Source organism: Oryzias melastigma, linkage group LG10 (assembly GCF_002922805.2).
Source record: "Oryzias melastigma strain HK-1 linkage group LG10, ASM292280v2, whole genome shotgun sequence".
Taxonomy (NCBI): domain Eukaryota; kingdom Metazoa; phylum Chordata; class Actinopteri; order Beloniformes; family Adrianichthyidae; genus Oryzias; species Oryzias melastigma.
Genome location: NC_050521.1, coordinates 10,469,039 through 10,494,268, shown reverse-complemented (window position 1 = coordinate 10,494,268; position 25,230 = coordinate 10,469,039). Strand labels below are relative to the sequence as shown.

At 37.0% G+C, this 25,230-nt stretch overlaps 3 protein-coding genes across 12 annotated transcripts in view; 1 reads left to right on the top strand and 2 right to left on the bottom strand.

The window, feature by feature from the left end:
- arhgef6 (Rac/Cdc42 guanine nucleotide exchange factor (GEF) 6) overlaps positions 1 to 4,292 on the bottom strand; it is a 34,791-nt gene extending 30,499 nt beyond the window's left edge. The window contains exons 1-3 of one of the 4 annotated variants that reach the window (XM_024283396.2): positions 3,759 to 4,292; positions 2,669 to 2,752; positions 621 to 705 (exon numbers count right to left, since the gene is read on the bottom strand). In XM_024283396.2, the coding sequence (XP_024139164.1) occupies positions 621 to 705; positions 2,669 to 2,752; positions 3,759 to 3,923 (334 nt within the window). In that variant the 5' untranslated portion in view covers positions 3,924 to 4,292. Of the gene's footprint in view, positions 1 to 620; positions 706 to 2,668; positions 2,753 to 2,904; positions 3,737 to 3,758 lie in introns of those variants that run through there. The other 3 variants (XM_024283395.2, XM_024283397.2, XM_024283398.2) reach the window with 3 other exon arrangements.
- Positions 4,293 to 8,367: 4,075 nt separating this feature from the next.
- Positions 8,368 to 13,449, bottom strand: rbmx (RNA binding motif protein X-linked). Of its 6 annotated transcripts, none has more exons than XM_024283615.2 (10): positions 13,316 to 13,434; positions 13,196 to 13,211; positions 12,917 to 13,042; positions 11,350 to 11,456; positions 11,104 to 11,266; positions 10,877 to 11,026; positions 10,635 to 10,743; positions 10,396 to 10,518; positions 9,655 to 9,746; positions 8,368 to 8,972 (listed from the first exon to the last, which is right to left on the bottom strand). In XM_024283615.2, the coding sequence occupies exons 3-10, from the start codon at positions 13,023 to 13,025 to the stop codon at positions 8,656 to 8,658; spliced, it is 1,170 nt and encodes a 389-aa protein (XP_024139383.1). In that variant the 5' UTR covers positions 13,026 to 13,042; positions 13,196 to 13,211; positions 13,316 to 13,434; the 3' UTR covers positions 8,368 to 8,655. The 6 variants fall into 6 exon arrangements, with proteins under 6 accessions (XP_024139383.1, XP_036069687.1, XP_024139384.1 ...); XM_036213794.1 differs by having other exon boundaries at positions 12,917 to 13,038; positions 13,316 to 13,387; XM_024283616.2 differs by lacking the exon at positions 13,196 to 13,211 and having other exon boundaries at positions 13,316 to 13,449.
- A 2,879-nt stretch (positions 13,450 to 16,328) lies between these two features.
- The window catches only part of LOC112153267 (transmembrane 9 superfamily member 2), an 11,723-nt gene continuing 2,821 nt past the window's right edge, over positions 16,329 to 25,230 (top strand). Inside the window, exons 1-15 of one of the 2 annotated variants that reach the window (XM_024283338.2) lie at positions 16,329 to 16,644; positions 17,204 to 17,271; positions 17,356 to 17,449; positions 17,538 to 17,665; positions 17,777 to 17,906; positions 20,112 to 20,239; positions 20,313 to 20,427; positions 20,503 to 20,582; positions 20,683 to 20,788; positions 21,193 to 21,243; positions 21,571 to 21,703; positions 23,805 to 23,924; positions 24,025 to 24,082; positions 24,187 to 24,346; positions 24,446 to 24,597. In XM_024283338.2, the coding sequence (XP_024139106.1) occupies positions 16,510 to 16,644; positions 17,204 to 17,271; positions 17,356 to 17,449; positions 17,538 to 17,665; positions 17,777 to 17,906; positions 20,112 to 20,239; positions 20,313 to 20,427; positions 20,503 to 20,582; positions 20,683 to 20,788; positions 21,193 to 21,243; positions 21,571 to 21,703; positions 23,805 to 23,924; positions 24,025 to 24,082; positions 24,187 to 24,346; positions 24,446 to 24,597 (1,658 nt within the window). In that variant the 5' untranslated portion in view covers positions 16,329 to 16,509. The remainder of the gene's footprint in view (positions 16,645 to 17,203; positions 17,272 to 17,355; positions 17,450 to 17,537; positions 17,666 to 17,776; positions 17,907 to 20,111; positions 20,240 to 20,312; positions 20,428 to 20,502; positions 20,583 to 20,682; positions 20,789 to 21,192; positions 21,244 to 21,570; positions 21,704 to 23,804; positions 23,925 to 24,024; positions 24,083 to 24,186; positions 24,347 to 24,445; positions 24,598 to 25,230) is intronic. The other variant, XM_024283340.2, reaches the window with a different exon arrangement.

The following is a 25,230-nucleotide window of genomic DNA, read 5'->3' as shown; positions in this document are numbered from 1 at the left end:
CTATCATCTCTGAACAAATGCCAACCACTTTCTGATGCGCACAAACAAATTAATTCAGGGGAAAAAATAAACAACATGTGCTGACAGTATGCTTCACTGTCAACCCAGTGCAAGTTAGGACACATTTCTACAAGGGGAAAGGCAGCCGATTAGAACGTTCTTAAAGAACGGACGTGTAGGGCTTCTGTGCAGCAAAATTTAAAATAGTTTTAACTGGTTTAGGTTTTTAAAAGGAAGTGGGAACTAAAATACAAATAGAAACAGCATGTGAATTGACTGATTTGGGAAGAAAGCAATCGTAGACTGCATCATTAAAGCATTTTGTTGATTATCTTTACTTTTTTTTTTTAACTATTCTTATTTTTTTACTGCTCAATCTAATAGTGCAGAATACAGAAGATATTTCAGCAAAAGAGATGCATGTGAGGAAATATGGCACACAGCATGACACAAACACATACTGCCGTGCCAGCTGTCCATCTGTTACACACTATCCTTTACTGCAAAGGTCTCAACAACAGGAACGTCTCTAAATAAGGCAGACAGCAAATTAGATAGAAGCAAGTCATTCGGAAGGGGTCAAATTCAATTTTGGGAAAAGCAGCTTTGATCACTCTTACCTTGGGTAGCAAAGTTGAACGCCAGCAAAGTAGTCAGGACTTTGCCGAAATTCTCTCCAGTGTATAGACACTCTGGTTCAAAGCCCTGAATGGATAGACGGCAGAAAAAAGGATGTTAGAAACCAAAAATCTGCTCTTTAATAAAAGTTTCAGCTGTTGAGTGTGTGGGTGTGTGTATACAGTAGATCAACGCATTAACGCACGTGATTAATAAAATAGAATTAACGTGTAAATATTTATTAACAGATTAATTACACTTTGAAAGGAAACAATCATCCGCTTTGCCTCAGACGGGTCAAACTTTTTTGGTTTAGATTGCTTTTTCACAAAAAGCAGACTATTTGATTTATATTGACATACAAAATTTACCTAGTAAAACATTGCGATTAATAGCGATTAATCACAATCCAAAACTGTGATTAATCATATTATTTTTTCATCAACTGACAGTATTATTTATAAATAAATGTTATAAATGTACAATTTTTTGTATGATTTTATCTTGTGATTATTTGCAAATAATAAGTGGTCAGCAAATACTACAGCTACATTTTTTTTTCGTGATTAATCGCAATTTTTTCTTTCCCAGGTTTGCGATTAATTAGTTAATTTCCCGCCCTAAGATATCTATCTATCTATATATATACATAGATATATCCATGACCTGTATTATTTTGCCTTCTTTAATAAAAGAAGGAAATGGCAGACCATCCTCATCTCTGGTTCCTGTCCACTTTCCTTTACTTGCACACTCACTGCCATGCCTAATCGGTCCAAGACAGCTATCTTCTTTCCTCCATTGGCTAAGGTTTCACATTTTAAATAAAACATCTTAAATATAGAGTTTAAGTAGTATAACCTGTACTGTGTGCAGTATGACCATTATGTCAGCCAATATGAGGTCGTCTCAAGATCTGTTTTTTGATGATCTGTGTTGCTTGAATTTTTTTTCTTTATAAATAAACAATAAGGTAATATTTTTTGCACATTTGCACGTTTACACATTGGGAAATGTTGGGGAATCTTGCTGCATAAATGGATGGAAAGCCAGGTATGTCATGTTTAACGCAGACTAAATCAATGACGAAAGTGTGGTCCAAACCCCCTTTAAATATTTGTCTTCTTGGCAATAAAGAAAAAAAAAATCAGACCATTCTACCCTTTCTGGTAAACATTACGCAGCAAAAAAATTCAGAGGCCCAACAACTGCAGCAAGTCTTCCTTCTTTTTTCCTGGCAGAGCAGAAGTGAAAGCAGAATGGCTGCTCTCTTCATGTATGTAGTAACATGGCCCACAGGCACTGTTTGCTTTAGTAATATAACAGAGAGAAGGAGGGGGAAAGAAGAAGAGGAAAGTATGCTCTCACCAAGTGACTGAAAGACCTTCTCTGGCTGATACATTTGGCAGAGGCGCTTCACAGACTTCTGCCCGTGACCTACTGGCTGACTGTGAAAGGTCTAATTATGGGCTAAAACGGAGCTGGTGAATAAGAGCAAAGAAGACCTCTCAGACATAACAAGCCAGCTGGGCAAGGCTAGTAAACCACCAGAGTGGACCGGGCTGGGCTGATTCAATTAACGGTTCAAAGGAACTCATTTCTGGGCCTCTAACCAGAGACGATTATTTATAAAGTTGAGGGAAACATTAATGTCTGCTGTGGTAGAAATAAGCAGGCTGGTGGAGAGGTAAACTCCCAACATCTGTAAGCGATTCGCCTGGTTTCTTGTTCCAAAATAGAAACCTGCAAGTGGTACCTAGAGGCATTTATTGCGGAGAAGCACTAGAATAATACAATAAGATAAATTGTGAATTTAATTATTTGAATACAACAGATACATACTACAAATAAATAATGATCATGACCAGCAAGGTAATTGTGAGTGACAGCCTACAAAGTGACTCACTCCACAGATACCTAAACACAAGCAAGAGATGGTCAAATCAGACAGGAGTTCTGCAGGAGATTACAAGGATGAAGTAAACAGGTAATAAAGATCAGCTCATGTCCTGAAAATGTAACACGTTTAAGTCCATCAGATTCACCTTACCTCTACTTTCAAGGACGAGCATCCTTTTAAGAATTCTCGGATGTTGGAGATGCATTCCGCCTCTGTTCTTGGTTCTTGAAAACACTAAAAAAGAAAAAAAAAGAAAACAAACAAAATTAAAAAAAACATACAAATGTGGGTTTACTAATGCAAACTGTTTCTCCTAGTTTTAATTTCAGCAAGTAAGTAAAGTGACATGTTTATAATCCCAAAGTGGTTCTTGAAAACATAAGTACATTTCTCCTTCGCTTTCTTCATGCATTTCCAAGCGTTGACACAAAATATGAGAGGCAAAACGTGTTTCATCACAACTTCCGGATGCCTACCTAGCTTTCAAAATAAAAGCATTTTTATCAGTAAATTGTACACAGAGACAATTGTATGTGTGTCGCCGTTTTTAGAATAGGCGTATTTTGTTCAGTAGAAACTATTTTTGCTTTTAAATATATGTAACTTGTGAGGAAAAACACATTAAAATGTAATTTTAAGAGATTCAAAATTGCTGCTTCCGGTTGAGTTCTGCGTCTTTACGCTAGTGGCGGCGCTTTGCACTTTTTTTTTTTTCAAAGGGGAGGTAGCACCGGGAAGAACAGCCGTTCAAGAGGAAGTGACGACCTACATTTGCAAATGTTATCACTATCAACTTTGCCATCTTGGTGTTTAGCACAAGTTAATGTGCGTCTTTTCAGTCTAAAAGTCCATAATGTCACGTGTAATATAAATAAAGTTATACACACACTCACGCCCTGGACATATGCCGTCCTACGTGCCTTCCAAATGTCAAGTTAGTCGTATTTTGACAACATCTCCACACCGACCCGCTCGCGACAAGAATGCGGAACCGATTTTTCACACGTAAAAAAACAACTCTCTGAAAAGCCCGCGTGCGCGAATTTACTGGGTAATGCTAAAACTTCAAGATAAGCACGAGACAAGGAAACATTCGGCGGTGAAATGTGACCGCCCGGGCACACATAGGGCCGTCTGCAGGCACAAGTTCCTGTCGGTATCGCTTTCGTCAAGCCTCTTCCTTCTTCTCCACCAGAGCCGCTAATTCTGTTCCATTCGTCCGGTTAACTCGACGTCTCACCTTGGGAGTAAAGTCGGGTACGAGTCGCTCCGTGAGCTTGCACAGGACGACCCCATCCTTCAGGGATGCTTTCAGAAACTCCTCCGGGTCCGCTATGTTCTTTTTGGGCGAGCTGAGCACCCCCAGTGAGATCAACCACGTTACCGTCTGCTCCTCTGGATTCATAGCTCCACAATCTTCCTAAAACTGCATGGTTAAAACAGAATTGAAGGCGACGTGCTCCCTATCAACATGCAACTCACATCCGCACTTCTGCTACAAGTTAAAAAAAGAGGCAGTTGTCGGAGGAGGACGCTGTCACTACACGCTACCCCTACTGGCAAGCAGGCACCTCAACAAGGCAGAGCTTCCTCCTGCAGAGCAGCACATCCTCGTAGATGCATCAAACCACTAGAGTTTGATGGAAGACTTCAGGCAAATTACAATTACCTGATTTATACTTTGACCCTTTAGTTTGCCCTTTTCCTGACATAGCCCTACATAACATCCGGGCTAGGGACCGGCACAGGGAGACTTGACCCCTCTTACGGCTACATAGTTAGGCTGCAGCGAGAAGAAACTTTCTTGCTCAATTACCCAGACTGGATATAGTCTCTGTGATTCTACATTTTATTATACACATAGAGATGAGGCAGAAGTTTATCAAAGTCTTTATTAAACACAGTCGTAAAATTTCAGCAACACTTTAGCTTGAGATCTTTCCACTTTCAACAAGTTCTTCCACTTTACATGGTCCAGCCCAACCCTCAACAAGGCTCTGCCAGGACCTGAAAAACAAAAACAATAATGCCTTGTTTATTTCAGATTGAAATTAGGGCTGTTAACATTAATGCATTAACACAAGCGATTAATCAAAAGTAATGAATGTGTTAATATGTATTAACTCAAATTCATCTAAGAAACAGTCCCTCACTTTAACTCGGTGGTTCAGGCTTCCACAGTGTGCGTTAAAACATCTTGTCAGGTATTATCCCCCTCATACCGTGGTCACTTACAAAAGAAATGCATATTGAATCGGTTTTTAGTACTTTATTCTTGCTATTTTTGTGGTTTAGATCACAAAAAGCAGATCATTTGATCCATGGTTCGCTGCCATATTGAACAAATACATTTTACCTGGTAAAACATTGTGACTAATCGTAATTAATCCCAACAAAAGTGGGATTAATACTAATTTTTTGTAATTGATTGACCGCACTAATTAAAATGAATGTTCTAAATGTAGAGTGTGACTTCATATTATGATTATTCGCAGATAAGTGGTCAGCAAATAGAGACAAAAAGATTATTGCGATACATTACACAAGCTTGCGATTAATTTGTTAATTTGTTTTAGTCGATTCTCGGTCCTAGTTGAAACGCATTAGTAATAAGTAGAGGTGTTACAAATTGTTAGCATTTTGATTCATATAATTTGCAGTTGCTGATACATGTCATAGTCAATCCTTTTTTTAAACTATCCGATTCATTGACCTAAAATGGATCCAGGAGATCTTTAGCCAAAACTTCAACCAGTGTGACTTAGGGATAAACACTAACATTACAGGTGAAAATTTCCAGATTCCTTGTATTTTTAACAAGATAATCAAGTGTAAATTAAATGTGTACAAGCAAGTAAACAAGAATTAATTGCCATTCACATTTTAGTTTCATAAAGTTCAACCCCTTGTTGTTTTTCTACATCAAATGAATACATTATTAGAACATTCTACCACGCTGTATGGTCACGTCACACACTGAACTGTAATGATGGATTCAATTTTTTCACATGTATGTTGTCCACTGTGATGTACTGATATTTGGTCCTTTTTCTGTTCTAGAAACATAAACTTACCATTCCTTAATCTGAATGATATTTTCCCCATTTAGACATAATTGATTTTTATTTCAAACAATTTTTGTGGAATCGATCGATTCAATTTGATGAATAAGTTGCCTCAAACGGATCGATCTGCTTGCATAAATGTATTTACATCCCTAGTTATAAGGATAAGTGATGGAGTGAAAGATCTTCGTTTCCCGAGGAAGGCAACACTGTCATAAAGTTCTTTAAATAAGAAAAGGGAGAGCTGTGAGCCAAAAAAAAAAAAGCTAAAAAGTCCATGTTTATCAAAAGATGAGCCAGAGTTCAGAAAACTACAATTACCACCACCATTTGTAATAACAGTTTAAAATAAGTGTCGGTTAATGCCTTTATTTTACAAAAACTGAGTAATCTAATTAATCTCTCCATTGCTACACCATATTACTGTATAATAAACGTGACGCGTCACTATAAATTGATTAAATAAACTGGAAAACAAGTGCAGCACCAGCTGGTGTTGTGTCATAAAGCTTCTGTCTGACTGAGGGAAACTGGGAGGGTCAAAGACATGATAAGCCATTCTGATTGGCTGATTGTTCATGGTAGCAAATTGGAGTCTGTTGTTTTCCACACAAGACAAGATACTCGCTCCACACACCAAAATGCCCAACAGGTGGAAGAAGCTGCAGAAATAAGGAGTCCAGGAAAATTAGCATTTCCTAGGTGGCAATATTAGGAGTACTTCCAGAATACCGTCTGGAAGTTCAGTGTATTTAGGCAGCGATAGATACTATAAGAACATTTTTTATTTGTATTAACTATTTACTTTTGTAGAATATAAGAACAAATGTTTACCAGACGACTTAAGATAATAAACACCATAAGGGGCAGACAAAAACTTTTTTTTTTTTAAAGAGCTTATTTGTGACCGGCGCATCACAAGCTCCCTGCTCTGCTCCATTCGGATAAATCCACTTGCAGACGATCAGATCCATGTATGTCTTTGTGTCTGAGTTGGCATCTGGATCAAAACTGTACAGCTGGATAACTCCAATATTGCTCCCCATTTTTGTTGCACTGGGCGAACTTGTAAAGAGATGGGTGACAGGAAGCGCGGGCGTGTTTCGTCAACCAGCTAACCCACAACTCTGAGGTGAATTTCTAATTAACTACTGTTGCTCTGCAGAAACTATTACCCAGAAAATGGCAAAATCATAATCAAGATACCAATGAGAACGTGTTAGATCAATAGATGATTGGAGGGGGAATTTAAATGGTGAGTGGCATTTACTTATAAAGTGCTTTTCTACCTTGCATTACAGTCAGTTCCATTCACCTATTCTCACACACTGATGTGTGAATGTGCATGTTCTGCCTCACACTGTCAACCTCAACAACCTGGAGCACTATATCTGTGCTGGGGATTCTGTATCTTGTCCAACAACACCTCAATGCATGAGCAGCCAAGGCAGGAACCGAACCAGCAATCTTGTGATCAGAGGTCAACGTCCTCAACGTCACATTTAGCTGTTAAGCTTTGTTACAAAGAGGACACTTAAAGCACAGGATTAACCTTTTTTCTGTCCGTTATATCCAATAAATATTGATTGTTGCAACTTGTAAAACTTGATCAGTAAAAATATATATATATATATATTTTATCAGAAATGCAAAGTTGTTTTTTCTGTTAACTAGTTACTTTATTTTAGCGTAATTGACTTTGGCGAATTACTAACTCAATTTCTATTTTGAAATAGTGAGCGACTACAAGTGATTATTTTTTTTCAGTTTCGTTTCCACCTCTGCTTACCACTGACAGCTGCATGGAGTGGTGAGAATGGATCCAGACACTTGGCAACACAACTTCAATGGAATGCTAAGACGTTTCCATGGAATAGCATTCATCCTGCAAAGGAAACACAATATTAACAGATTGCACTTCATGGAAAACATATCAGAAATGTGCTGTATTAAAATAAATAGAGAAGTGTAATCCTTAATCCAACTGGAAACTTTGAGGGATTGTTTTGTTCCAGGCGGGCTGTTGGGTTGAGCTCGTTGATCCAGGGGTTCCAAGTGTTTGAATAGGCGTGCTAGTTGACCGGACAGATTCTGCTTAGAGTGGGTCTCAATGCATTTAAGGTTTTAAATATTTATCAAAAGGAAGAAAAATCCCCAAATACAATCATCAATGATGTAAAGATGCACCTTTACTGTTTTTTTCTTGCAAATTTTGAAGACTAATTGAAAAAAAAAAAAAGTATAAAGCAGATTGAGAGGAAACGTTTGGGCTACTGCAGAAATTACAAATTTACTTGACGACAATTGACTAGAGTGAAAGGTTAAATTCAGTTGACCCTTTTTCTTTGTTCCACGTCGTAAAAGATGTCTTGACTGTCACCTTCTGAGTGGAGCTTGAATTACAGGACAACGAGAAACTCATTTACAGATGAGAAACAAAGGTTTGCTTTGCTTACCAGCTGTTGACTAGCAGTCGAGTTGCATTTGGTTGCCTTTGGTTTTGTCGCTGCATGCCATCAAGTGGCTCTAGGATGATGGATCCATTTCCATGGGAACTACATTAGAACATTTTGACAGTAACATTTTTCCGTATCTTGCAGACAGCATTGTCCAGACGGAAGCACATGTGTTCAATAAGGAAGTCATGTTACTTCCAGTATAGCAGGAACAGACCCACCTTTGCATTTGGGAAATTTGAGAACAAGGTTGAGTTGTCACTTTACATTTTTCCTTTGCAATTTGAAGTTGGTCTTGTGTTGAAAAATCCATGAACTGATGCCAAGATACAACTAAAAGCTTTATTAGGAAAGCCACATGAAGGGGCATTGCAGATTCCAACAGCCAAGAATGTACAAAAAAAAACTAACATTCGGAAATTGTGCTGTGACATCAACAATTAACCACTAAGAAAAAAATAAAAATAAAACTAAAACACACACATTAAAAAAAAGAAAAATAATTTGGAAACTCTTTACACAAGTCAAACTTGGCCCCCTTTCCACATTTGCTAACCATGGCTGCTTTGTGAAAATGAAGACCAACGTTTTCTTTATTGTGATTTCCAAGTCCGGTTTAGTATCTGCTGCGAGCCAATCCCCTGTCAACTCGACTGCCACCACGGCCTCCACGTGGCCCTCCACGGCTTGAACTGCCATACGAGTCACGAGGGGGGTAGCCTCTATCCCCAGGGGGGGCGGGGCCCCTATCCTGCCTTCCCATCCGCTCGCCACGGTTAGGGGGATACTGGTCACTCCGACTGCTGGGATAACTGTCTCGACTTCCATAGCCGTCCCGAGAGCTGCCGCCATAGTCATCATAACGACTGCTTCCACTGCTTCCACCATAGGATGGTGGGGGGCCCCTTGAGGGAGGGGCACTGCGAGAGTTACCTGCAGGGTCAATGGTTCAGGTAATTGGAAAGGTTCAATGTATACATTTTATTGCACTCGGAGGTGCTCAATGTTTTTAGTCTTGTGATCACTGTATAGATGGCGTGTGTAAATCCTCCTCTAATGTTTTAGATTTAAATGAGCATGGATAATTTTAGTTGGTAAGTGCAGGGCATATCCAAGCACAGAAGGAAAAAAAAAAAGTCAGCACTGTTGCACATTTCAGCATGCCACTGATCTGAGTTGTCATTTTTCCATTTCAAGTTCCATGTGAAGGGGTGGTTGGGTTTTCAGACTTTTTGATGGTTCCTCCTTGAGGGAGTACTTTGCAAGGCAACAGCTAATAAAGAACTGATACTTCCATGACGTTTGAAGGTTCCTTGTAGTGGAAAACTTTGTAAAAGACATTGAATTGTTTGATTATTTTTGCTTGACAAAGCCAAACATGTTTTCTTGTAGAATGGAGCAGTGACAGGAGTCTTAAAACTTTGGATTCAATTCAGATTTGTAAGAAATTAGAAAAAAATTTCAGGTTGTGCACTGGTCAGGAAACTCCTTTGAGGTGTGAATTTATTGTTTTTTGGAGATTTGGGAAGGTGGGGGGCTAATTTGCTTTGGTATTTGGGTAACAATGTTGTGAATCTTTTCTGATCTATCATTGGCCTGTGGAATTGCATCTTACCGTAACCATCGTATGAATCTCTGTAGGAACCCCCGCTGGGACGATCCATGTAGCCTCTTGGATCTCGTCCACCTCCATAACCATCACGGTCACTAGAAAAACAAGACATTTGTGTCTTTTCATGCTCAGTTGAACTGCTTTTCCAATTAAACTATTAAAAAGGAATTTGGAATGATTGCATTTCTGTTTTTCTTTTTTATTAGTTTCATTTCGTTTTGAAATATTGTTAATTGCAAACAAATATGGAAAATTCGATGTCTTAAAGGGGCCATACCGTGAAAACTCTACGTTTTGAGTGCATTATACTGTTCATTCCTCACAATAAAGAACCCCAAAGCTATATTTTGATTCATTTATTTTAGAGGATTACTTTTAAATAAAAGTAATCCTCTAAAAACCTGCGCTCTCTGCAGCAGCCCCTCCCATACCCACGAAAACAAGCGAGTCGTATCGACCGTATGACATCAGCATGATGTGAACCGCCCCCATTCACATTGCTGCTCTGCCAGCTCCGTCCCCAATCAAACACAACACTCAACTTCTCCACTGAGCTAGTGATGACCAGAAAAAGGACGTTCATTTTAGATGCAGAATACTGTATATCTTCCAGTTGTGTCCTGTCTTCAATACATTTCAACTCAATCAGGTGTTTGTTACTTTGGACGCGGGACTCCCCGGGAAACCTCCAAGTTTCAGGGCTGATATTCTACCTCTAGACCACTAAGCTGGTAATAGCCATACCTGTATCCTCTGGACATGGAGCCGTAATCATCCCGGGAACTAGAGTAATCTCTGTAGGAGTAGTCTCTTGGAGGAGGTCCGTAGTCCCTCGAGTCTCTTGAATTATAATCCCGACTGGAATAGCTGAGGAACAGAGAGACTGTTAACGTCATTTTGTTATAAGATGTTTCACCTTTCAGCAGGCCAAAGCAAAATGAAGAGAAAAACAACTTTCCCAAAGGGTTTGTTAAATTTCCTACCTGTCTTTGTAGTGGTCATCCCTCGGTGACGGATAATCGTCCCTCCTGGACATCATGGAGTCTCTTCGGGGTGGAGGACCATAGGGATCTCTGTCCCTTGACATAGGAGCTGGAAAATGCAGATAAAGAAAACAACTGGTCACAATTCAGCCAAGAACAAACAAGCATTAATCCAAATTCATGTAGAAGTTCATGCATGAAAGAGATGAGAAAAAAATGACTGCATTAAGCAGAGTACTGACACTCACGTCTGCCCATGGGGCCAGACGGTGCAGGTCTCTTGGGTGGTGGGCCGCCATTACGAAGTGGAGGGCCTCGTTTCAGTGGAGGGGGGCCCCTTGATGACATCCCTTTGAAGAAGGGTTCCCCACTTCCGGGACTGTCATAGTAGTCTTAACATATCAGAGATGTGATATTAATACATTGAATAACATTTCTTAAAATCATTTTGGCTGCCTTAATTTCTTACCCCTGGGGGGTCCCCTCATGCCACCAGGACCACCCCTGGAACCACGAGGACCTCTTGGTGGACCACGACTGCGAGAGTAATTGGGTGGGGGTCCGCGTCTACCAGCACTCTCAAACTGAGGCTTTGTAGCCTGCTCCACTTTGATTGGCTTGCCATCAAGAGACTTCAGGAAAAAGACAAAAACACTTTAAGGAACTTTACGTGGGGCCATTTTGAAATATAAAGACAGGGAGAGGAGCAACTTACCTTTCCATTCATCTCACGAGCTGCATCCTTGGCATCAGCAGGATTTTCGAAGGTAACAAATGCAAATCCTCTTGACTTGTTTGTTTCGCGATCTTTCATCAAAATAACTGAAATGAGGAAGAACGGGACAAAAATGAATTCAGAGACAAAGCATGTTGAAAAGCAGAAATTGTATAAACTTTTTTCTCCTAAACATTAAAATCCCACTAAAACTATATTTGGTCTATAGTAAAATTGTTCCAGTGGTCTTTTAATTATGATTATGGAGTTTTTAGTAAAAAAAAAAAAAAAAAAAACCCAAGTTGATTTTTAAGACATATTTTCTGCAGCAGGAGCTCATTAGTTGAGGGCAAGACTGTTTGTGAGGAAGTTAGCCTCCACTAATTTCCAATCAACCCTCAGCTTACACCGTCACATCAGTGCTATCCAGTCGTACTGTTTTGAACCAGAGGACAGCTGAGATGAGGAAAATGAAGACGTTCGTGGATTTATTTGTCTGCAAGTGGCTGCATCAGAATTCATCTGCTCCTGATCCATCAGAAAAATTAAATACTCAGGAATGCAGGTTTAACCTTGAATTGTTTTATGCGTTTTTCATCATTACAAAAATGCAAAAAGAGACAATTCTCATTGGAGTGGATAATATTGATGTACGATATTGACTTTTTGCAACCGATAATCAAAACATTTTTTTTTAAACTTGAGGAAAAAAATATTTGCAAGTACAAAGTAAGACTGAGGCTGAAACTTTTGGGGTGAGCAGAGAATCTGTACCCAAGTAAATACTGAGTGCAGAGTGAGGAAGCGTCGCAGTTTAACCCTTTAATTATCAGTCCATTTTTTCTGCAATTTTTTTTATATCGGCGTGACGTCATAATGCCCAATATCGGCCGATATTTATCGGTAACCGATATTACAGTGCAACAATAGCAGATAAGCTTCCTCTTATTCTGATTGGGTTTCGTTATCTTGACTAAAAGCAGCGAATTTTAAAGCTTCATTACTGGATTACAATTTAACGCTCTAAAACACAGCTTTGCATGTTTCATTTTGAAGAGAAGAAACAAATGCAGTCGAGAGCATTGCTGCTTTCAGGTAAAAAACAGTTTTATATGAAATACTTAAGATTTTTGTTTGTGAATTTGAAACAAATGAGATTGCATTTCTTTTATTGTTTAAATTGTTTTGTAGTTGTTCACTGTGAATCAATCTTTAACTGCTGGAAAAGTACTTTGTGTTTCTGAGGTTTTACTAGTTTAAACTCTGGAAGATGTTTTCATTTTTCAGGAATAAATCCTCGTCTTTCAACCTTATCATGAGTCTCATTAAACTTAAGGGTTTTCCAGGGTGATAGAAAATAGGACGTTTCACGTTTATGAAATATAAATTAATTATAAAAAAAATAAAACTAAATAAAAGCCAGATTGTAAGATGCTGATGCTAACAGCAATGAACGATAAAAGTCGAAGACTAACCACAGTGGAGAATTTTCCCCTCCTTAAAACATGTAGAGAAATTGCACTTTTTTTTAAATATTGGGGATAGGAAAAGACAGTCCGACTCCCACCTTCAACAATTCTGCCATATTTGCTGAAGTATTGCTCCAAGGCCTTCTCGGTGGTCTCAGTGTTCAACCCTCCGATGAAAAGCTTTCCTGGCCGGTCTGCCTCTGCCATTCTGAGTGACTCTCTGCCTGCGAAGGAAGACATGCTCGATAAAGAAATGAGGATGGAATGAAGTTCGACGAGATTCTTCTGCAGAGATGATATTACAACCGAAGAAAGCATCAAGTTATGTTCACACACAAAATGGCGCTAAATGAAGCGACAGTTTCGAATCGACTCACCAAACCGTTGATGTAGCTGTCCAGATAAAAATGCACAAATAGTGTGAAAACCCAATGGGAAACAAAATACTTTTAATTTTCGCAAAGCTGAACCGTAAGAGTACGAATATATCAAACCACCTAGCTTTCACTCGCAGACGATGGTCGAAAAGAAAAGGCCCGTCTTCTTCGGGGTTCACAGCCTCGTGTTTTTTGGTTTAAAACAAGACGTCGATAAGGCTCGTTATCGCCACCACGTGTACAGGAGGTCACATGAAAACCGGACTTTTTAATTAGTGACACCAGATGGTGCAGTTAACTAAAAATTAACATGTTAAGAGATTATTTCTTCTTTTTTCTTTCTAAAATATTTTTCTCCCAATGCTATCAAGTTGTTAGAAAAAGTTGGTTAAATTGACAAGCACCCAGCATAAAAAAACAATAATTTAGTATTACATACTGTTGCTATCCAGATTTCACATTTCTCTGTTCTGTACCATCAAAAGATGCAGTATACATTTGACCAAACATGTTTTACACCATTTTTTTTAAACAGCCTCATGTACTGGAACATTTCCAAACTACTATAGGAAGCATAGAAGGTACCATCTGACAGACGGCAGGGCAAAATCCACACAGCATCACTCATTTTAAAGGACACTTATTTAACATACATAATAACAACTTGCACAATATTTTAATTAGGAACCAATATCAATTGTTTAACTGGGGCTAGATCCTTAAAAGGGAAGCAATTTTTTTTTTTTGGGAAAAAGAAAGACAGATTTTCATAATTATTTCTTCAGTGGTAAGACAAAAATAAGTTAATTTCTTACCACAAATTTGTTGCTATCTGTTGATTTAAACAGATACCAACCCAGCTAATTAATATTGGGCTGAATAAAAGTTGTTTTAGATATCACACTACAATAAAAGATATATATTTTCTGCAAGCCTAACTTATTAAATATGTCAGACGGAATAGAAAGTCTCAAACGGAATTTTCTGAATATGAAGATATTATTTTGCAGTTGAGTAGCCTCTATCATACAAAAAGTACTTTTTTTTTTTTTTTTACTTTTGTTGTTACTTTTAGTAGCAAAAAGTAAATAAAAGTGCAAGTTTAATTGAATTTGCAAAGAGGGTGCCATTTGTAAATCTGAGAAGGAAAGTTTTGACATCAATGTTTTCATCAAAATTTTGACAACTCAGTAATTGCATGAATCCCCCCTCCACCACATACACGCACACAGAAACAAATATCACTGCATGCAAAAAAGAAACACTATAGCTGCCTAGAATATTTTAAAATAAGTATTTATTTAATTTTAAATTTCAAGAATGAGATAATATTCACTGAAAAGTTATTTTTAGCATAATAAAACTTGCCTGTAGCTGTGCCTCAAATCCCACCCTTTTACAATAGAAGGGAACTAATATTGGTTTCTTATGTACTGTATATAGACAAATACCAAGGAACAATATTACATTTTTACCTAATTGGTTTATTTATCTATTTGTTTAGTACATTTTTAATTTTGACTTAAATATTTCATTTTTAACTTAATATTTAGTTACAAAACTTAAATATTTATTTTGGAAAATAAATATTTCGATTAGTATTTAATTTAATAAAATAAAATTTTAGTTTGTAAGCTAAATATATAATTTTAAAATAAATATTTATCTTAAAATTACATACTTAGCTTGCTAAATAAATACATAGTTAGTAAATGTGAAAATATGCAAAAAAACAATAAACCTGTTTTTTTCAAAACACGCTGAATATTTGAAAACAGCGATGTCAAAATTTTACTTCTCAGATTTACAAATGGCATCCCATATGTTTTAGCCCAAAAGTCGTCTTCAGATAAATCTTTTTTCTCCAAGAGACATAGGGAAATTATGATTTAATTAATTGTGTAACCACACCATTAAATGTATTAGGATCATCCTCCGATCAATTATACTTATATTTTAATAACAATCTTTATTTTTTGGAACGCCTTGTCTTTTTTGTGTCATTTTAAAATTGGATTGTGTGATATGAAACAGATTTAAATAACAGATTATATATGTATTTATTTATTACATTTATGTATTAACTCATTTTTTAGTTTAATTTAAAAAATAGGCCTGCCCATCTATCAATCCTTAAGACATCCTTCACACACCCACTTCATTCAAAGAAGCACAGCACAACGAGAAAATGCATCATTCATTACAAGTTAAATGGACTGGTTCTACATTTCCTTTTTAGAAAGGGAATAAAAACTGTAAACTAACAACTAAGAGTTCCTGATTTTCAAGTTTGGCCAGCTTTTTACGTGATACTCCACTGAAGATCTAGTTTTTCAAGTTGCCAACTAAAGTAGTCAACCTGCATTTTTAAAACAACAAATTACAATTTCTATTAATTAGGCCTAAATAATAATGCATTGTCAAGCAAAATTAATCTAATGTGAAAGAAACCTTGTTTATCAGATAGTTGTAAAAGCAAACACATTTGTAAAGAAAAGTAATTAAAACATGCTGCAAATTTAAATAACATACAGACGCCATCACCTTTCACAATACTTACACTTGCACTTATGGGGGATGTTAAACTGTCAATGTTAAGCCAAAAATAATTATTTGCATTGATTCGTAACCGTGTTAGAAAATGATTGCCTGTTGAAACTTGAATTTCTTCTTTGCTTTTGTTTGGTTGTTGAATTATTTGTTGACTTTATTTCAAGGTACTGCAACGCGAATAAAAAACTAGGTGATTCAAATCAATTCTTTGTGTGGATTTATTGGTCCTTCTCCCCATTTATGCTTCGTGCAATTTAGAGAAGTCGTCTGGTCTCCCAGAGCCGAGATCAGGAATAAGGATAAGAACAAGGCTGAATTGACAAGCGCCATCAGTTCCACGGTGTCATTTTCCTAACTCTCCCTGTCTATCAAAATAAATGTTCCACAAAATAATTTAAGGTTTTAATACATTTAATACGTATTATTTGGGATTGTAATTATAAATAACAATTTATTTTGAAAATTAAACTCTATTCTATTTGATATGAGCCAGAAATATATATATTCAAAGTTCTTAGTTTTGTGTTGTGCTTTTAATTTGAAAAGAATTCGTGAACTTCCTCTAGCAATCTTGTGACTTCCGTATCCTTTGACGGGGGTGAACGTCACTGGTTGTCCAGACACACAGCGCAGTCACCGCAAACAGAGCTGAGAGACTAAGCTTTTAGCTAACCGCCATTAAACACAGCTTTCTCTTCAAAACAGAATACTCGTTTTCGTAGAAGAACCTAAAATCTTTGTAAATTGGCGTCTGTAGTAAAATGAAGCGGAGGATACCCATGTCTTTTGTTTTGTTCGTTTTGCTAGTCATTTATTGTTTTTCGTGCTCGGCGTTTTACCTTCCGGGTTTAGCCCCAGTGAGTTTTTGTGTAGAAAAAGACATTCCCGACTGCCAGGTATGAATAATTAATTATCATTTCTTTTTTAAATTAAGGTAATCATTATTTTATTTTTAGAACCCAAAATGTATCAATACTTAGTTTGTTTTATCGTATTGCTTTCAAGTTAAAGGCTAGCATACCTTTCTCCTAGGCCCCGGCTATTACCTGGATCCTGGGTATTGGAATTTTACCCTGCTGCATAGCAAATGATTTCATTCACTGTCTGCACATGCTTACAATTGAAATTAGTTTCTCTGCCCAACTTTATAACGATTTAGGATTCGGTAAATTAAGCCGCCTCTTAAGTGCGCTTCTTGTTTTTGTAACTTTAGGATGACGTATCAAAAACCCATACTGCTTAGTTTGTTCTCCTGCTGAAGCTATATCGTTTTAAGATGAAGATTAGTTTTATTTGATAATATGCACGATGAATATTTTTTTAATAACGTGTTTAGATATATATGACTATTTTCTTAGTCTTCTAGAAGGAATAGTTGTAAATGCACATATGACATTAAATGCACATTCATTTTTTACAGAAATGTACTTTATACCACATGTCTCCTTTTTACAGACAGAAATTCAGCTGTTTGTCAATCGTTTGGACTCTGTGGAGTCCGTTCTGCCTTATGAATATGATGTGTAAGTTTTCGAGTTACAAAAATTCTAGATTTGCACTGTTTTATTATGTTTTCATATGTTTGAGGGTCTTTAATTGTGTTTAAGGTTTGACTTTTGCAAAGATCAGAAGGAGATCCGGCCTTCTGAGAACCTTGGACAGGTGCTGTTTGGTGAGCGGATAGAGTCTTCCCCATACAAGGTGTGTGTCTATGTTGTAGTTTTGTGTGTGTGTGTTAGCTTACCGGTACTGTCATACTGTTGTTAAAATATATTTCATCTCCCTGTAGTTCACATTTAAACAAGATAAAAAATGCAACAAAGTGTGCACAAAGACCTACAAGAAGGAGAACAAAGAAGATGTATCCAAACTGGATTTTCTTAAGATGGGAATGCAGTTGAACTATCAGCATCACTGGTCAGCTCCCTTTATTCTTTTGAGCTTCTTTTATAATGTCACACATGCTTAAAAGTTGAATGAAAAGATGAGTATTTAATAAAACTGCTACTCATTATCCCCCCCCTCCAGGATCATTGACAATATGCCCGTGACATGGTGTTACGACGTTGAAGATGGTCAGAAGTACTGCAACCCTGGCTTCCCTATTGGTTGTCTCGTTACTGCTGATGGAAGAGCAAAAGATGCATGTGTTATCAACGTAAGTTTTCATTTCTGCACATAACTTCGCCTTTGTTTTCAAAAACCATATTCTTATGTTTTTAGTTTAAGAAAAATATACTTCTATGTATATAATCAAACATAAACCATGATAGAGTTAAATGTGACACAATGTAATAAGCGGATATTAAAAGCATTAAAAATTAGAATTCGGTTCTAATTGGAATCCTAACCTATCAGAAAAGTTGCCCTCATCCAATGGAAGAACAAGGACTGACCACATTTTTGTCTTGAGAAGGCTACATTCATCTTTACTTGCCACTCCCAGCCCTATGAACTGCCAAACCTGTTGAGTCGAGAATCACTTTACTAGAACCTGTCTAACAAAGCTGAGCACTCTGAATAACCTTTGGGGGATAAAGTGCTGCTGTGTAAAGACATTCAAGAGTGTGCTGGAAAGATTGTATTTGACTAGTATCGGCTTCTACAGTTTATTATGAATACGCTCTTGAGACTCCAAAGACACAGTGTGACAGAAGCTTTGTTTGTCTTCTCAGTATGTGAGGACAGCAAACTTAAGATAAACAAAACAATGACTTATCCCGGATTTAATATAAAAATCAGAACAGGAAGCTTTCAGATCAGTTTACTTACTTCGGTACATGTTAGTTTAAAATAATGTAACAAGAGACTCAGAAAAGCTACAAACCACAGAAAAAGTTTTTTTAGTTGAAAATATCTTTTGATAACTTATGTTTGCTTATGACCTTCCAACTTCTTTTTGCAGTTAAAATCAGGCATCCGTGTTTACTCCAATAGCTAACTAAATATTTCCACAACCAAACACGTTAGTTCTGCTGTCTTTTATTGACCTTACTGTGCAGAGGTGGTTCCATGCTTTCTTATTCACGCACCGATACACAGTGAAGTACAGATACATACTGACTGGCTCTGTAAATTGTTCAGCAGGTTTAGATGAATCTAAATGCCTTTAGAACTTTATAGGTAAATTTGGATACAAAGTTGATTGACTTCAGAACAACAGTTAAGACAAAAGGAGCTGATTGTTGTGGATTTGTTTGAATGCTGAGGTATAAACCTGTGAACAACCTGCAGAAATGTTGAAAAAGATGGAATGAATCTGTTTTCTGCTTCAGACACGAAATGTTTAACCCATCACTGTAAAATCATTGGAGTTCATCTTCTTTCTAACTTTAACATAGGACAACAGAACATCCAGCATGTTGACTGTAGGCGGAAAGTTACAAAATACTGTCGCTTGAATGTTTTTTGCAATAAAAGAAAGCAAATATATATATTTTTCCTATTATGATTTTTGCTACAAAAATATTTCAGTGTTGAATAAATACAAAATTGTTAAAGTCAGTGGACTTCACCTCTCACATTTGTGCCACCAAAGTGCTGTTGTAAATAAAATGTAAATAATTATTTTTTTGCAATTTTGTTTTATCTTGTATTATTTTTGCAGTGTTAATGCTGGAGCTGGGCTATTTTCTTCACACCAAATTTTAATAATTTTATTTTATTGATTTTTTTTACCCCTGTTCCTTGGGTTTGCTTTCTTAGACAAAGATTACAAATGACAGAATGTATTGATCAAAACTACAAATTTAAAATGTCTCTTGGGAGTTGACCTAAATTCAAAATACAACTAAATGCAAGCTGTAAAAATGCATTTATAAGAAGGGCAGCATTTCTCCCGCTCAACTGACTGCTTCTGTTTCAGGTGTTGATACAAATTTGTAGGACTCCCTCTTTTGGTAGCAACAGCCTTTAGACAGATTTTTCAACATGTGGTTTGTTTCTCCTCTTTGCTAGTTGCTATTTTAACATCTGCCCATCATGAGGGACGGGCACAAATCTGGATGCTTGGAAAATAAAAAATTCTAGATTTTCTTAAAAAGTAATTTTCTTAAACTCCAATTTTGAGTTTATCAGTAAAATGTATTTATTAATCAGCCCTAATTAAAGTGTATACATTTACATTCTGTCTTTAAACTTTTCTCTATTTGAATATTAGTTAAGTGTATAAGATAGAAAATTCTCTCTGTAAATTTTTGCTATGCTGGCTTCATTCTTTTCACAGTTTTCTACAAATTATCCTTCTAACAGGATTGAAGCAAAGCTTGTAACTCAGGCTATTCCAGCTAAGCGTCCAGGCACACAAAAGTAAAAACAAAACGTGAACACTCTTAACTCAAAAGCTTTTTTTCTTTTTTTCCAGTCTGAGTTTAACAAAAAGAACACGTACTATGTGTTCAACCATGTGGACATTAAGATCACTTACCACAACGGTGAGAAGGATGCCTGGCGAGGTGCTCGCCTTGTTGCTGCCACCCTAGAACCAAAGAGGTAAGTGTCAGTTTGTCACATTGATCACATCTCCAAAGTAAGTGCTCTGATCGAAGAGTTTTGTGCTCAACAGCATCAAACAAACTGATAAGGACAACCCTAACTGTGATAGCACTACCCCCATGGAAGTGCCGGGAGTGTTTGACAGTGAGGTGTCAATAGTCTACACCTATTCTGTGACTTTTGAGGTGAGCTTTTACGCTTCATCTAGTTATATGCAGCTCTTTAGTGCACATAATACATTTGACTTTTATTCCCCACAGGAAAACACTTCTATTAAGTGGGCCTCACGGTGGGATTACATCCTGGTCTCCATGCCTCACACCAACATCCAGTGGTTCAGGTCTGAATAGACTCCTGTTATTTTCTTCTAAGAAAATACTCTTTGAAATGCTTCTGACTCTTGTTTCTGGTTAGTGATATGTTTTTGTTTTTTTTTCCAGCATCATGAACTCTTTGGTCATTGTTCTCTTCCTGTCTGGCATGGTGGCCATGATCATGCTACGGACTCTGCACAAGGACATTGCTAGATACAACCAGGTGGACCAGGTAAAGACTTCGCAGAATTAGATGTGTTTAGGAACATTTGCACAAAGTAGGAAAAGCAAGTCAGGTTTTGTTGATGCAGGACACATTTTATTATTACGAGAATCATTTAAAGTAATCCTTTAAAAGAACCACCAAATCATGTTCACTATTATATGATGAGCAGCTTTATTTTTTAGAAAATTTACACTAGAATGGTTGCTTAAAATGTTGGGTTTTGAACATTTTTCACTAACAAGATTTTATTTGAGTTGAAATAATTTATTTTGTGTTTTAGAGATTGTGAAGTATTTGTGTCATAGATTGAAACATTGTTCTCAGCTTTTTCTTTAACCCTGCAATGTGAATCGGTTCCAGAAAATTGGGTGACTGTCTCCCAACCCATGAACATTTGTTACATTTTACAGGAAGACTTGATAAAGCTTCCATCGACCAGGAATAAATCTTCCGTTAACTATGTAAGCGTAATGAGAGCTGTCATTAACCCAAACTTCTGTCTTAATAAATCGGGTGCTTGGGTGTTTCAGTGAGCTGATACATGGGAATGTGATATAAAATGTGGTGTGGATGAGGACAACATTGTCCTAGCTTTACAGACTTTAAATCAGACACTTCTTGTTTTTCCACACCAAATTTGACAACTTTTGATAAAAACTCTTCCCCTAAGTTTGCTCTTTGTACAAGTGTCGAATTGTAAAGGAGCAACTGATTGGTGATTGGTGAACTTCTTAACTTAACAAACCTGACATGTTGAGGAGTTTTAATACCGGTTCCTGCCTCTTCAGGAGGACGCACAGGAGGAGTCTGGATGGAAGCAGGTGCATGGAGATGTCTTCCGTCCTCCTCGCAAAGGAATGTTGCTCTCTGTGTTCCTCGGCCAGGGCACTCAGATCTTCATCATGACATTCATTACACTCTGTAAGAAACATTTAGTGCAGTGCTAGATCGCATTATTTATTTTTCCGCATTTACTCTTATATGCTGTACAGTGTGGAGATATTTCTGCTCTTGTGCGGTCTTGTGAAGGGGAATTGCTGAATGAGGTGATCCTGGTTTTGTGTTCAGAGCAGTCCTAAAACAACCTTTTTTGCATCTGTACAAACCCTCATCACTGCTCTGAGGTGGCTCAGATTTAACAACTATGCTGAGAATCAAGTAAGAGGAAGTTTGGTTATATAAAATCAGTTTTAGTTAAGACTGTGTATAAAAAATCAGCTTATAGATAATGGTTACTGCTTAAAAAAATACGCTAATGAAAATAATCAACTGATTTTCCTTTTTGAGTAATTATTCTTTCAAATAAAAAAATAACAATAATATAAGAGTTCATAGAGAAAGTAAAACCCATGAGCTCAGGTTTGGTACCAGAGCAGTCACAAAGTCCAAAAAGACCTACTTTGAGGCCAGATGGACTCTGACACTCAAGACTTAGTCTGCTGGGGTTAGGTCAAAAAGGTTAGAAATAATCTACAGATTTTTCTTCAAGCAGGAACAAAGACAAATTACAGGAAAGTCTGGTTTCTTCAGAAGTAAAGGAGTGCTGAAGGCATGGTCTGCTATGACATGACTTAAAGGAAACCTGTGGTTCACAGATTCTTATAATTTAACATGAGAACCTGTCATATTCACAGTGTATTTCACTGAAGTTAGCTTCATCTACCTATCCTAGAAAAAATATCCAGAACAATTCCAAAATGTATAAATTGTTCTTTTAAAAATATAACATTTTAAACTTAAACATTTTTCGCCTTTCACATCTTCCCTATTTTTTGTGATTCTTAAACTTCTTAGGGTTCAATGCACTAGTTGAACCCGATTAAGTTTAATGTGTAAATGTGTTTTAACATACATTTACTTCTGAACTGATCTGTATTAAATCCTCTGCTAAACTATTCCCCTTTGTGAACTCTACCAGCAAATTTGCATAAAAACAGCCGATCATTTGAATTAAAGCGCCAGTTCTTAAATTCTCTGTTCAGTTAGCATTGTTATTTAGTTAATCTAACTAACAGCAGTTTGTGTTGTTTAATAAAATTAGGTTATTGTTCCAAATTATAGGTACAAATAAGTTTAAAAAAAGTGCATCCATTTTTAAGCAACCATATTGGAGCCTGTGGAAAATCAAGCTAACAAGCAGAGCACTGACCTTTAAAAACATATTTATTTTGGGAAGCAGATTTGCAGCAAATCCACCTTTTGAAAGAGAAAAGTAATCTTTTATATAAAAAACTAGTATTTTAAGTAATTGGACACTCGCTGATACAGTTATGAATTCTTACCTTAAAAACTGAAAACGGTTTTACCAGGAACAAATAAAAAATCTCTAAAGAAAATAAAATCTTCAGTCAATGAAGTAACGTGATATTTTTTTTCTAAATAAACAGCAACTTTATGAAACCTTTTTTTGTTGTTTTTGTTTCTCTGCTTTAATAGTGACTTTTAAGTTGTGCTAAACGTCCAGATAGCAACACTTAAAAGTATTTTTTTTTAAACTTAGAAGTAGGGTGAGTCTCTTTTAGAACTCGGTTTAACCTTTTAAGTCCTTAAAACATTTTTGTTGTTTTTTTTTTTTGTAACTCTATGTCCTACTTTCAAATAAAAGGGAAAAAAAGAAAAAACATTCAAGAAAATTCTGATAATCATGACTAGTGCTGGGCGATATGACGATACGTATTGTTTGGATTATAGAAAAATGTATGGCGTGTCATTTCTCTGCTATTGTTTTTATTATTTTTTTTTATTAGTATTCCTGAACTTGTGCTAACATGTTTTTCTACTAAGACATTTGTAACTGATGTGCACTTCATATTTTTTTCTATATTGTTCAGCACTAATCTTGATCAAAATGTGACCCCCCCCACCACACACACACACACACACTACCACCACCAGGATGCAGTATCACTGAGATAACTTGTATATTTCATCATTTACCTTTTTTTTTCTACACCAGAAGTTGTCATGCACAACAATCCTGGCATATCTGAACCATTGAACTGATTTGGTTTGTCACCTGTAGTTCTGGCCTGTCTGGGTTTCCTGTCTCCGGCCAACAGAGGGGCTCTGATGACGTGCGCTGTGGTACTCTGGGTCCTGCTGGGCACCCCCGCCGGTTATGTTTCTGCACGTCTCTATAAAAGTATGAGTCCTCTTTGTTCTTACTTACAGTTTTAAGAGTTTGTAGATGTTCCAAACGGCGCCATTACTCCACTGATGTTGTGTGTGTTTGTTGTTTTCAGCTTTCGGGGGAGAGAAGTGGAAGACGAACGTGTTGCTGACAGCCCTCCTGTGCCCAGGGTAAACTCACTGGCCTTGTATTTCTCACCATAATGTGTGTTTTTGCCTTTGAGTGCTGTCTACAACTCTTCTTTGTTCCTTTTTTGTTTATTTTTCCTCCCCAGCATTGTGTTTGCAGACTTCTTCCTGATGAACTTGATCCTTTGGGTGGAGGGCTCCTCAGCAGCCATTCCTTTTGGGACTTTGGTAGCCATCTTGGCTCTGTGGTTTGGGATTTCTGTGCCCCTGACCTTCATCGGCGCCTACTTTGGGTTCAAGAAACCTGTGAGTAAAGCATCACCATTCTTAGTCATTTTTGGCCCCTAAAAGTTCTGGACAAATGTTTTTGTTTATCACTTAATCCCCTTGTCTGCTCTTTTGCAGGCTATTGAGCAACCAGTGCGAACAAACCAGATCCCCCGCCAAATTCCGGAACAGTCCTTCTTCACCAAACCCATCCCTGGGATTATAATGGGTGGGATCTTGCCCTTTGGCTGCATTTTCATCCAGCTTTTCTTTATCCTCAACAGTATTTGGTAAGCAAACAGAAATGCTGTCTGTCCAGTAGGGCCGGGTTAATAAAATCAATTAATCGATTTGAATCAATTTAAGCTTTATAGATCAATAATTGATTCATAAAAAATATAAATTGATTTGGCATATAAAGCTGAAGTCCGCTAGCTTGATGCTAACGTTTAATGGAATTTTCTGTAGGTCAGCTAATGCTAACGCTCTGTCAATCTAACCATACATTACTGACTAAATTCAAATCTGTATAAACTCACAGGCATGAATTCTCCAAACTCTTTTATGGAAATATTTTTTAAATTAACTATTTGTGGTCTAAAACATTTTACCTCATACTGTCTTCTTCTTCTGGAATAAGGTGAAATGCTGTAGCAAGTTCACCACCTAGTGGCCAAACTGAAACTTCCTCCAGGAGAAGCAGAACAATGTTAACAATGTTAATGATCTGAACATTTTTTGTTAGTTTCTCCTTTAGAGAATCCATGTAGCACTGTATTATATTAACAATCTCTTTATTTCACTAATACATTTTACAGTGTGTGAACCACATCAGGTTAATATAAATGGATCCAAATCATATAGTAGATTATTAATGTATTTCTAAACAAATGAGTAGAAATGTGTAAACTCAAAATTGAATG